The 13,918-nt window shown below is 51.3% G+C and overlaps 1 protein-coding gene across 4 annotated transcripts in view; it reads right to left on the bottom strand.

Annotated features, from left to right (window-relative positions):
* SH2B3 (SH2B adaptor protein 3) overlaps positions 1-13,918 on the bottom strand; it is a 94,475-nt gene that overhangs the window by 15,531 nt on the left and 65,026 nt on the right. For all 4 annotated transcript variants that reach the window (XM_038372792.2, XM_038372791.2, XM_038372795.2 and 1 more), the window contains exon 3: positions 1,946-2,047. In XM_038372792.2, coding sequence (XP_038228720.1) covers positions 1,946-2,047 — 102 coding nt within the window. The remainder of the gene's footprint in view (positions 1-1,945; positions 2,048-13,918) is intronic.

Genomic DNA, 13,918 nt, shown 5'->3' with positions numbered 1-13,918 from the left:
GATAAGTGCAGGGTCCTGCACTTAGGATGGAAGAATCCAATGCACCGCTACAGACTAGGGACCGAATGGCTCGGCAGCAGTTCTGCGGAAAAGGACCTAGGGGTGACAGTGGACGAGAAGCTGGATATGAGTCAGCAGTGTGCCCTTGTTGCCAAGAAGGCCAATGGCATTTTGGGATGTATAAGTAGGGGCATAGCGAGCAGATCGAGGGACGTGATCGTTCCCCTCTATTCAACACTGGTGAGGCCTCATCTGGAGTACTGTGTCCAGTTTTGGGCCCCACACTACAGGAAGGATGTGGATAAATTGGAAAGAGTACAACGAAGGGCAACAAAAATGATTAGGGGTCTAGAGCACATGACTTATGAGGAGAGGCTGAGGGAGCTGGGATTGTTTAGTCTGCAGAAGAGAAGAATGAGGGGGGATTTGATAGCTGCTTTCAACTACCTGAAAGGGGGTTTCAAAGAGGATGGCTCTAGACTGTTCTCAATGGTAGCAGATGACAGAACGAGGAGTAATGGTCTCAAGTTGCAATGGGGGAGGTTTAGATTGGATATTAGGAAAAACTTTTTCACTAAGAGGGTGGTGAAACACTGGAATGCGTTACCTAGGGAGGTGGTAGAATCTCCTTCCTTAGAGGTTTTTAAGGTCAGGCTTGACAAAGCCCTGGCTGGGATGATTTAACTGGGACTTGGTCCTGCTTTGAGCAGGGGGTTGGACTAGATGACCTTCTGGGGTCCCTTCCAACCCTGATATTCTATGATTCTATGAGGGGCTGGCACCAGCTCGGTCATCCCCTCTTGGGGAAGGAATGGCAAGCCCTGCTGTGAAGAATCTGGTCACTAAAGCCTCTACAGAGTAGCAATGAGGGCAGGCATCAAAGAGGGGGTAACAGATGGCAAACCGGCTCCTGCAAGCCCCCAGCCTGGGTAGCATCTACCATCCTTCTGCTGGTCTCCAGGGGGCCAGATACCAGCTCAGTGCATTATCCACACAGAGACGTACTCTGCATCTAACGAGCATGACTGCAAGCCGAGAGGAAGCTACCAGGGAGGGCAGCGGCCTGAAGGAAACACCCAGTCCAAGCCAGCAGCACCCACTCCCCCCACACCCTCGCAGGCCGAAGAGGAACTGAAATTTGGTATCAGAGCTCCAGCAGACACATGCTGTGAGAGGAGAAGGAAACCCCAGAGCCTGTCATGTGCCCGGAGGCAGCTGCTGAGCTGGTGCAAGGAGGCTGCTCGCCCAAGCAGGAGCCCAGATCTGCTCTGCCTGTACACGCGGCCTGCAGGCCCCAGGGCTGTTTGAACGGCACCTCCGGGCCCCATTTAGAACCTGGCGAGGCTGCGCCTGCAGGGAGAGCCACAGAGCCCACGCTCGTGTCCTGTACACACCCCGGAGCTGTCTCTAGTGACAGGGCCTCTGGGCTCCCCACCCCAGGCTAAGGAGCCTCCGCCGGGCCCCTCAGCGCTAGCAGGAACAGACCTGGGGATGCGGCAAGGCTCTGTCAGAGGTCACTGCTGGATGACAAGCGGCAGGCACTGGCTGGCGCTGCACAGGTGTTAGCCCTGTAAAGGGCCCCTGCTGCCCCAACGGCTGGTAACTACTGGCCTGTTTAGACTCAGATTGCTGACAGGGGCACAGAAAGAGACACAGGTGGAGCGTAACAAAGGGCAGCTCCTAACTCACGCACCTGAACTCCCAGAGCTCCTCCGAGTGCTCCGGTAACTCTGCCAGGAGAGGGCTGAATCCTGACAGAGCAGTCACGTGTTGGGCCGGCCCTGGAGTTTCACAGAGCATTCACTCCCTGCTGCAGGACTCTGTCCGGGGCTCAGAGCCAGGCAGGAGAGCTCTCTCTCCCCACATCCCAGGGCTCACTGCCTGTAGAACCCTAGTGTCGGTCCTCGCGGGCCTTCCATAAGGGCAGGGGAGATGCGGGCCCTACCTTGAGTACAAAGGTGTTCATGTTGTCTGGCATCTCGAGGCGGGTGCATCTCCGGATCTCTTGGACAGCAGAGCAAGCCATGAGCAGCTTGGGTTTGGAGCACTGGAGAGAGAAGGGAGAGAGAAAGAGAGATCGCTGAGCGCGCGTAACCAGAACCCCGGCATCAGGAATGACACGGAGCCCACCAGGAGACACTTAAGGTTGGGCCTCATCCTTTGTGATGCTGAGCGCCCTCAGCTCCCACTGCCCGGCAGGGGAACGGAGGGTGCCCACACGTGGCAAGAGGTGTGCTGCCAAGAAAGCACCGAGACCTGCTCCTAGCGGGGGGGAGGGGGAAATCAGAGACTTCAGCTCCCTGCTGACCTGGCTGAATTGATACTAGCAACCTTGTGGTGAAAGGCTCTGGGTCCTGCTTCCTATCTCCAGGGCCATCCATCATATCGCCCAACAGAGAAGTACATTGTGTGCCAAGATAGTAATATTCTATGGAGAAAGGTTAAGCTAGTAAACAGTTCTCATCTGCTCTGCAGCACTGCATCTTGGCTGCTGTTCGTGACCCCTGCTGGAGCCCATTTTGGCTTCAGTTAAATGAGACAAACTTCAGAACAACTTCTGAGGCAGCCCCTGGCATTGCATTTTAACCTCTACCGTCCAGATCTGCAGAAACACAAACCAGTCCTTTGAGCTTAAGCAAATAACTGGCACAAGCTACCAAAACAAGGCAGCGACTCTGCAAGGAATCACAAGCAATATATTGCACAACATCTGGCCCCGGCACCCTCCTCTCAGACACGCGGTGCAGTCAGCTTCCTTGCAATCTCCTAATGGGATAAAACCAACAGACACTGGCCTGAAGGCAGCTGATCTCTAACATATGAGCTGTGCTCTTCCTCCTAAGCTTGCAAATCTGGGCTTCTTGCTTTACCCAGAGAAGAGCTTCAGAACCTCATTGTTTACCCCTTTCAAGATTGACATGTGCAAGCAATTGCTTTTTAATCAACAATAACTATGGGAAAGTACTGCAAAAATAAAGTACATTACTGCATGATATGGTTCCCAGATGCAGGCTAAGTTTCCTCCCACAAGTCAGGGCTGCCAAGTTGCATTGCCCTGCTGCCATACATCCTCTAGGCCTTCCAACCTTGGTCGTTCTCGGAGAACTAAATGATCAGCTTGATTTTCAAATCCCTATTTATAGGCCAGACTGCAAAGAGCGCGAGTGGAAAAGGCACCAGCATTTCCAAGGCTGTTCTTAATTAGGCCTTTTGTTGTAGTCTGAAACACTGCAGTTTTGATGCCGCAGATCAGACCCAGTGTTCACCCAGCATGAAAGGTTCACATGCCTCCTGATACTACGGGGCAGAATTCTGCAAACAGCTGTCGAAAACAGAAATTCTCCATGGCAGGACTTCAGTGGAGTTACACCAGGGGAACGCTGGGCCTGTGGACTTGAAAATTTGACATGGGATGCATCTCTTTAAGCTTAAAAGGCATGATCAAGATTTTCCAAAGTGGTTAGTGATGTGGGATGCCCAACTAGACACACCTTAAAGGGGCCTGCTTTTCCGGGCATGGATGATCAATGTTACAAGCGTGCTCTCTGTTGGTGTACATGTAAAGAGTTAGTTAACAGATAAGGTGCCAGTAGAAAATACACAGTGTCACATGGGCTTCCTACGATGAGACTATCGTTGTGCCTGCAAATGGCTCCCTCTGGGCAGCTCTTTCCATCTGCTCTAAAGATGGGGTTGGAGGCACCAGGAGGCCCCTTTAAGATGCCTGGGGTCGGGCACCCAAACTCAGTAACCACTTTGTAAAATATTGGCCCGTATGTTTTTCAACCCCGTCCCCCATTTTGATATCCAAGTGACTAATTACACAGGAGGGGATTAAAACTCCATAAATCCTCAACAGCAGAGTTTACTTTTCACTGTGCTTGCTGTTTGTTTAAACCCAGATTTGGCCCCAGACAAAGAGACTGGAGAAGAACTCGGGCCATCCACTTCACACAATGAGAAGACTCTCAGCCAGTTCCTCTCTGGCAAGAATTCCCACAACCAGCATCAGCAGCACATCCTCATATTTTCCTATTCCCGGACATCTAACGAGAAAGCACCTGGGTCCGATCTATCCTGGCAGCCTTGGATACATTCCTGACTCTCGCGTGGGCTGCTGCGCTGGCCTCTAACTGAAACATCTGTCCGATGACACCGAAAAATCCCTGAAGGTGTAAAAAGGATCCTGGGAACTGCTGCTGGGCTGGGCTGCTCAGCTGTGGTTTAAAAGAACCAGCACTTCTTCCCTCTCCCTGGAAGAAATTCCCCCAAGCCCCAGGCTCTGGACACCCTTTAAATCCTAGTTATACCTATATAGGTGTATATAAAATCTCCCCACTATATTTTCCACTGCATGCATCCGATGAAGTGAGCTGTAGCTCACGAAAGCTTATGCTCTAATAAATGTTAGTCGCTAAGATGCCACAAGTCCTCCTTTTCTTTTTAGTTATACCTATAGGTTTTATGGGGTGCTCAAGGCTTTTGTTGGTCTGCTCCAGGGAGGGGAATTCAATCCTCTGAAAGCTACGCAGAGAGCACAGGACTCCTTTAAATAGGCAGAGTAAGTTGGTGGAAGGAGCCAGTCGACTTCAATAAAAGAGCAGGGGCCCAGACAGCCCCGCTGCAGGAACATCATTGCTCAACCCTCAGAAAGGGGAGGGATCAGAAGGAAGGAGGCCAACCAGTCAGGTGGGGTAAATTGAACAGGGGTAAGAAAGGGGAAGTGCCAGTTTGTTGGAAATCCTGGGATGGTGGGTGGTCTCCCAAAGCAACAAAAGGCCTGTCCCCGCTGCTGAGGGAGAGCCATAGGGGTCTCTCCAGAGCAGGTACTGCCCAGGGCAATGGCAAGGCAAACAGCCCTCACCCTGTCCCACCATCACCTGCCCTGTTCCAGCCTTTGCTTCCAGCAAGGGAGACAGTTAATACTAACTCTGGAGGTGGTTTCTGTGCTGTGGACACCCATCCACTAAAACCCCTCATGCTTCATGGCATGAGCCAGCCACTGTGAGGGGTCAGGAAGGAACTTTCCCTAGGGGCAGGGCACTCCATACATGGCAGCTAGGGGGATTATCTGCACCTTCCTCTGAAGCAGCCTTGTCAGACAGGATGCTGGACGAGGGCTGAAGGAGCACTGCTGTGATCCAGTTGTGTTAACATCAGTAGGACTAATCACCGGGGAGGAACCTGGATGCTCTCTCTGGGGCAGGAAGAAACAGACTCAAGGGGAAAAACCCAGCGGGGATCAATTTCCATTTGTCAAAACAATGTGGCTTTTCAGATGGGCCTGTATGTGTGAAAACAACTAGCGTCATTATTACTTCGTCTTGAAACTAATGAGCCATTTTGAAAACCAGGTGAGCAAAGCTGGTTAAGGAAGGAAACCGAGGCAGCGAGACCCATTAATACTTTTACCAGAAACCCTTCGCTTCTGGGACCAGTTACCAGGCTCAGCAGATGACCTGGGGTTTTCCACCGGGATCTGAGTTAACATCTTGGTCGGGATGAGCTGCATGATTCACCGGTGTCCAACAGAGCAGCAAGAAGTAATCCCTGCAAAGCTGCTAACAGATGGTGGCTTAGAGGCCAGCGCAGGAAGTGTCCCTACACGAGACTGTCCAGCCCTTGAGAATTGGGACAACTATTGCTCCAAAGACTGGCCAGCCCCATGTGGAGAGACTGTTTCAATGCGGTATTTAGTGAAAGAAAAAAATGGTGAACAAGTGCAATTATAAATGAACAGTGGCAAAGCTGGCTTAGTTCAGCGTCTGCGAAATCCCTCGCTCAGAAGAAACACAGAGATTCAGTCCGAGGTCCTGAACTTGGGGCAGGCGGGCGCTGGAGTCTCAAACCAAGGCAGTGGGGAATTGTGCTCGTCAGGATTGCTCAGCCAGCCTCGTCCAAGCGCTGAGGGAAATGGCCCCGGAGCTCACAGCCAGGAGAAGAATGAGACGCAGGGGCAAAACCTGCCCCGTTTGAGGGCTTGGGGGAACGTTGCAGGATAGTTCCCTGGTGGCTTGGATTGAGCCATCTTTAGCATGAGCAGCGATGTGCTGCCTTAGGTCTGGGAGACACTGAACTCAGCACCCCACTGATCGCTGCCCTACCCCATCCGCCCAGCTACAGGGCTGTCACCCCCCCTTCTCCGCTGCCATTCTCCCAGCCAGTTCTCCGGTGGCCCGGCCCCAGGCAGGGAAAGCTCCTCTCCTACCTGGCAGTGCCAGAGCATCCCATGGATGCGGCTGGCCCAACGGAGTCACTGAGCAACGTCCTAGAGCGTACCCACTATTCCCACGCTGGGACAGGACACGCACAGGAGGCCACGCTGACAAGAGGCCCTAAACTGGCCATTTCCCACCCCCAGCTCAGGTCCATTCGCCTTTCACACCCCCACCCCCAGCTCAGCAACAAGGCAGAGACAACAGGTGCACTTCGGGCTACGGCACACAGGTCACCAGTGTTAACGGGCCAGATTCACCTGGGCTGGTGCATTCCACTGACATCGCCAGAGTGGCTCTGGATTTACACCCGCGTGACTGACGGCAGAATCTGCCCCTGGGCTTCTCAGTCAGCCCACGAGAGTGAACTGCCAAGCTGACGAGCACAGTGCTGGGAGCAGCCCACAAGAACATCCCAAAGGCAGGCCAGAGGCGGGGTGGAGGGGACAGGTGGCCATGGAGCTGGCTGGGGCTCGCTAGGGAGAGGAAGTCAGTGCTTTGAAAAGCACCCAGGAGGATTTTGCTCTGACGTCACAGACGTCATGCTTCCAACACAGATCTGCCACCGGGGCCTGGCAGGGACTCCTTTCCTCCCAGCCCTCCCTGGGCCACACTGCACAGCCAGGGGCATTATGGGGATTTCCCAGCTTCTTCTGGGTGTCAGGATCTGGGGCAGGAAGAAATGCTGGCCAGCTCCACTGCAGCTGCCCCTACGTTCCTGCCATCCCCAGAGATGGATCTCAGCCCAAGCTCGGACCCAAACCCTTCAGGTTCGGGGGAGTTCTACTCCGCATCCAGGGCCTGCCCTCTGCCGTGTGGGCCCGTCTTCGGCTCTTTTATTGCATGGCTGGGGGCAGGCACCTCGCACTGAAAGAGGAAGGGAAGCCACTGAAATCGCAGAGAGGCCGCACGGCCTGACTCCGGCATGAGAACAACCCACACGCTGGACGTTGCGCTTGCTTTGTGCCCTCCTGGAACCGAACGCCATCAGGGCGCCATCACAGCAGCCACGTCCACCCACTGGTCACAGTCCTGGGAAGGCTTCACCCCGCAGCGTTCCGGCAGGCAGACAGCTCGCTTCCCATCCAAGGGCCCAGTCCTGCTCCCATTGAGGGCACTGGGAGTTCTGCCACCGAGGCGGGACTGGGCCTTGGAGAGTCATTTTTCAGCCCACCATTCGTAACTCAGACAGAGGCTTTGGCTTCTTGGGGATTGTTTTCAGTCCATTTTTTCTACGCGCCCGACAATGGGAAAAGTCTCTGATGTTGGGTTTCCCATTCTTCTGTGCACATCTGGGAGCTGGGCCATCTGCAGGGCAGAGTCTGAGGACTGACTGGACGAGCTTTCGGGGAGAAGAAGCAGCAAGATGTGCACGGACAGAGCTCTGCTGGGGACAGACAAGGGGTTCTGCTCATTGCTTGGGAGGTGTGCGTGAGAACTGGATCAACCCGAAGGCCTGAAACTGGATTCTGCAATCCCTTACTTGTGGGAGTTAACACTTGCTCATGGAAGTGGATCTGCGAGAGCTGGGAGAGGGGGCTGCTTTTGGGAATCAGAGTTATTCATGCAAGTAATGCTTTTCCACCAGGCACCAAGAGCAAACAGCCAGAATGGCCTCCCCCGAGATTAACCGGACAAGATGAAAAAGAACAAAAGGTAAAATCTACGAGAGTGTGCCCAAGGCACATGGCTAGTGCAAAACAAAAAATGGTTGCCGAGGGTCCTTTGAGATTTAAAGGCGCACTACACAGCAAGCAGAGGCTTCATCATTACATAGCAAGGGACGCCAAATGCCAGGTTGGGTTTGTAGGATCTCCCCACCCATCCTGCTGTCCCAAAGTGAGGGGGCCTTAGAAGGAGCAAGAAGTGGGGACAGGAGGAAGGGAAGTCTTATAAGCGACAAAATCCCATTGTCATGCAAATCACTAGTGGCAGTGATAAGTCTAGTTTCAGAGTAGCAGCCGTGTTAGTCTGTATTCGCAAAAAGAAAAGGAGTACCTGTGGCACCTTAGAGACTAACAAATTTAAGTTTGTTAGTCTCTAAGGTGCCACAAGTACTCCTTTTCTTTCAGTGATCCAGAGGGATAAAGATCAGGAAAGAGTGACAGAAAATCTGCAGAAGAGAGAGAGAGGCACCTGCACTTAAGTGTGACTAATTAATCCTCCTACTCCCCTATCGGGTCAACAGCATCAGCATCTCTGTTCCAAGAGGAGAACCTGAGGCACCGAGAGGCATTTAAACGACTCTCCCAATGTCACCCAGCGTCCCAGCTGCAATTAGGGCTCTGGAGAGCCTGGCTCCCTGCTTTTTGCTATACCCAGAGCAGCCATCGCTCCAGGCTGCCCTGTGTCCGTGGCAGGCCCATACTTGGACGCTGATCTTATGCCTAAGCCTTACGGCTGACCTTTCCAAAGCCAGCTTGGGCATTCCTAGTGGAGAGGCAGCACAAAGGAAGAGGCTGGGGCGGGTGAAAAGCTGGCGGGGAGGGGGTCAGTGGAAATACAAGGCCCTGGAATAGCCTCTACCCCTGCTGGTAGAAGTGAGCTCCCCCATGGCTGAGCACTGGAGCCATTTCCAGAGGCGCAGCCGTGCCAGGGCACATTCCGCTTTCCCTGAAGCGCTGCCTGCGGGCCTGCAGTCAGCAAACGGCCCAGCGCAGGGGATCTGTGGTCCCTCGGTGGCTGGCCAGGCCAGGCCTCATCCCCCACACCACTGCGGAATGGGAGTGACGCAGAACAAAACCAGGTTTCAGAGTAGCAGCCGTGTTAGTCTGTATTCGCAAAAAGAAAAGGAGGACTTGTGGCACCTTAGAGACTAACAAATTTATTAGAGCATAAGCTTTCGTGAGCTACAGCTCACTTCCAGTGGCAGAACTGAAGTCAGAGGCTATGGCGTGGTACCAGGGCAGATCCTGGGGAGCGCCGTGATGTTCTGGGAGCTCAGCTCCCTGCTCCAGCCTCTCTCCTCCCCCGGCCTGGCTGATCACATGTGCCAACTCCCCAGGACACTTCCGAAACCACTGGGGAAATGTCCCCCATTTGGGTGCTCAGAGCAGGCCCAAGTCCCCCAGCACTTCCCATCACTGGCCCCTCTGCTCCCTGCACGGCTCCCTACCTATCCCAGGAGCCCCATGGCATGAAACGCTCTGGGCCGGCGCCCCCACTTGGATGCACCAGAGTAACTCCATTGACTAGGGCAGGCTGTTACAGAGATGGGCGAGATAATATCCTTTACTGGACCAGCTTCTGCTGGGGAGGGAGATGAGTCTCTGGAGTGAGCTAAAACATTTCAGTCTAGTAAACCGGGACTGGTTAAAAAGAAAAAAAAAAACAAAACCAAGAACAAAATAACATCCAGCTCCCTGTGAAGTCTGACAAAATACAGATGTGACAAGTGACTCCACCCTGCAGTTCTCACCAGGCAATCTGCATCCGATCAGGAGAGTTCAGCATTGGCTGGTTTTAAAGGCTTCTTGTCGGCTTGGGTTTTGGACATCAGGTCTTTGGCTCTCAATTCCCATTGGAAGTCACTGAATGGAATGGTCAACAGGACTGGGCTCCCAAATCCTATCTGTGCCTTTGAAAATCACCCTCCTTGTCTACACGAGCAGACTCCATGGACAATTGGAAGGACGAAGGCAACCCAAGTGCCACAGAAGTGAACCCCAGTTAACTGATGGGGAAGTGATTTTGATTCAGACTGATCAGAACTCTTGATTCCTGACTTATTTTTCTCAGCCGCTGGTTAGGAAAAAAGCCTCCTTGTTAAGGCTTCAACACCTCCAACCTCTTCAGAGGAGGACAGAGAAAGCTCCCTAGAGACATCTCCGAGTCATCCAAACAGTTCTTCAGCAAAAAAGAGGAGGCAAGATGCGGCTAAGTCAGACCACAAACAGAATCTCCCTTCTCTGTCTAGGACGGCGGAGGGCATAGTAGACCCTTATCACAACATACAAAACAGGAAGATAGGACGAGAGGTATTGATCTCTCCCTTGCATCTCATCTTCCAGCATCAGAGGCCTCATACAGCTGGGGATAAATACAAATATTCCAGATCTCTAGGAATCCATGCCAGCCTCACAGAGCTTTAACATGACTCACTTGGCTCCTGGGAGAAAGCATGATGTGGATTTCAAGTTTGGAGCAAAACCCAGAGCAGGAAAGCATTTGTCATCTGGTTGGAGTTTTGCAATTCAAGTTCTCCCTAGGTCAGGTGGGGTGTAATTTTAACACGGTAGCTTAAGCTCAACTGGACCAATGGACAGAGGACATGGGGAGCTTGCTTCTAGACTTAATCTGACTGGGCTGTAGGGGATTTAAAAAACAAACAAACCAATAAACCCACCCACTAGTCGCATTTTTAGTTGGTAGTAAATGTTCAAATCAGGCCAGCCAGATTCATTGTCATTTAAGGTATAGAACAGGTCCTTGATCATTGGAACAACAGGAACAGAGTTTAAATGGTGCCTAGACCTTGGTGGCCAAAATGTATGTCACTCACAGATAGTGGGTTAAAATCCACTTTTCTTTAATCATTTATAAGGCTTGTTTGCTTTTTGGCTTTTCACTGAGCGGAAAACAGGCCAGCCAATTTCAGTTCCTGGTTCTCAGGCATTCGCACAAAGTTGCAAGGACTTTGTTGCAAACAGCACCGTCACATTTAGGGCTGTGCAAACAAACCCCACGTTCATACAGAATTTAAAAATAAAAATCACGGAAACTTTTACAGTGACCTGACGTTTTCTGAAAGCCTCGTTATTACGAAATCGGTACCTGGGACATGCACTAACCCGGTGCTGTCTCTTTAAAAGCTGTCCTCTTCTATAAACAGAACAGGGGCCCGACCAGAAGAGCTCGAGGCAGCTGGCGTCACAGGAATTGCCATGCAATGTACAGCTCCACAAAGGGTGGAATTGACAAAGTGACCGGAAAGTAACAAGAACAGAAAAGAGAGGTTAGAGAGACAAGGAATACAACATGCAATGGAATGAGGCCCTCTGGCATGACAGAACAGGATCTTTTGGGACACCTTTATTTAACAAAAACCTGCACTCCAGTATTCTTGGCAGCAGTCCTCACGGACTGCACCAGTGCTCATGTGTTTTCAGCCGTCAACAAGAGACCGCTGGGGATGAAAGACACCCTAAACACGCCCTCCCTAGGAGGTTAGCTGATCCACCTGGCTTTGGGGATAAAGTAGGAGAAACAGCATGAAAATGAAGTCATCTAAAAACCAAATGTTGAAGGCCAGACGTAATGCATGACCAATACCACAGTTTTCAGAGTAGCAGCCGTGTTAATCTGTATCCGCAAAAAGAACAGGAGTACTTGTGGCAACTTAGCAACTAACAAATTTATTTGAGCATGACGAAAGCTTATGCTAAAATAAATCTGTTAGTCTTTAAGGTGCCAGAAGTACTTCTGTTCTTTTTGCAAATACCACAGTGTTCTACAATACAGGCCAAACTACAGTGAGGATTCAGAAAACCGCTACAGCTTTGTACAGCAAGAGGCCCAAACACTAATCCAATGACTGCAGTAATGGCTTAGCCCCCCGTAGCAATGACAGGGTACCCAGAGGCCAGCAGAGTATATTCTTATGCTATGCTACAATTGTGAGAGAGTCTGAACTCTTCAGCTTTATACCCAACTAGGGAAATGAGAAAACAAAATAAAAGCCCCAAACTGACACAGCAAATTTGTCTCTTTGATCTTTGGGTCACTGGAGACATGGGTTCAACTCTGAATTGGTTCACATGGGTCTCACCTCAATGCAATCTGCATGTCTGTCAGCTACGACAACCTAGGAGGCTAATGAACCTGGGGGATGACTGTTTTTTTAAAGCTGTGGTTCTGGGTTCTGTCCTCAGAGAGCTCCCAGCACTGCAAGGCATACAGGACTGAAGTTCTGGAGGACCTTAAAAGCAGTTTTGTTTGAGGAAGGACTTCCCCAGGGCGCCAGAGGTATTACTGGGGGAGATTCCTTCAGAAGAGCTGGACTGAGCAGCACACCTCTGCCCCGCACTGGCCATGCTGCTCAGTCACTGAAATGCAGCTACCTCTAGAGTGGCACAGGGCAAATATTGAACAGCTGACAGCAAAACTGTACAGCATGTGTTAGCATGAGAAGAGATGTTTCACTACCTGGACCGGGGGAATGCAGGTAAAATGCAATGAGGCCTGGACACTGGACAAGACCCTAGTCCCCGAGTCTCTTCCAAACACAGGCTTTGTTTATTACAGTGCTCCTGCTTGAACAACATTTCTTTCCAGACCCCAGCTCTAGCCTTTGAATCCCTGCTTTCAGGCAGCTGCTACATGAAAGCACAAAGGAAATGAAGAGCGCAGAGGATGTAGCAGCTGACAAATCAATAGGCGTTGTGTTGCAGGACTAGATAAAAGCAAGAATACAGCCTCTGACGGATTTTGTTCCCATTGTGTGGAAACAAGCAATCCTGACACATCAGAAATAGGATCTCAGAAGCAGTGCATGCATTAAAAGCAAAATGGCCACGGCTGATAGGAGAGGAGAGAACTTACTGGAAGAACTTATTGGGAGAACTTATCCCAGTTCTCGTCCAACACCCTAGATTTTAATTTGGGCTCTTTGCCCTTCTCCCCAGATCAGTTGGGAGAGTATGAACCACAGGGCTAGTCGCTCCCTCCTCCCCCAGCATAACTGTTACAAACCACAGCAGCTGTTTCCTGATATCTTGCGTGTGAATCCCACCGCCCCTCCAGCAAGGCCTGTAGATTGGTCAGCACAGCATCTGCATGGGTGACACGTAGGAGGAATGTGTTCTGGGCTCAAAGGGGCAGTGTCACGAATCAGGACATTTCAAGAAATATTCTCAAGGTGGCAGGGGACACATGCACAAACTCTCTCTCACACACACACACACACACACACACACACACACGTATATACACATAAGCAGTCACAAATCAATATGCATGCCCACACACAATCTCAACACACACACACACACACACACACACACACAAATATACTCAATGCAGTAATATGTGCACATCATATTTTGAATGCCCTTTACCAGTTATTCTAAGGATAGTGCTTCTAGATACAAGAAATGCCCTTTTTGGACTACATTACCCATAATCCTTAACAAGAAATGAGGTGGGAGAGTCAGACTTCAAAGAGCCGACTGGACTATTGTCAACAAACCTCAAGGGCTGTGTCTTTCTTCCCAAAGAACTCACACCCCACATGTGCACAATACACCACAATGGAGAGTGCAGAAGGCTGGCACTTCTCAGCACAGTAGAGGTTGCATTCTGCCTCCTCCCAAGTCTGGTTAGCGAAACACTGCTTCTTATCCTAACAAATGCTGCGCAGCGTTGCTGCCAGCTGTGAAATAGCTGCCAGGCTCCACTCTAGAGACAGCTGCATTTGAGTGACTGCACAGTGGGGACCGTTCTGGACGAATCAGCAGTATTAGAGCATAAGCTCTTTTGGGTACAGACTGTTGTTTGTTATGTGTTTGTACAGCACCTAGCACAATGGTCGTGGTGTTTCGGTGCCATCACAATATACATATTCAATAACAAGGGATTTCTGAAGATTGTCCCCCCAGGAGCTGCTCTCTGAAGATTAACTGTCCTTCGGTTTCACTTCAGGAGGGAGGGATAGCTCAGTGGTTTGAGCATTGGCCTGCTAAAGCCAGGGTTCCGAGTTCAATCCT

This window comes from Dermochelys coriacea, chromosome 15 (assembly GCF_009764565.3).
Source record: "Dermochelys coriacea isolate rDerCor1 chromosome 15, rDerCor1.pri.v4, whole genome shotgun sequence".
In the NCBI taxonomy this organism is placed as follows: domain Eukaryota; kingdom Metazoa; phylum Chordata; order Testudines; family Dermochelyidae; genus Dermochelys; species Dermochelys coriacea.
Note: the sequence above shows the minus strand (reverse complement) of the source record. Positions and strands in the feature narration are given on the sequence as shown.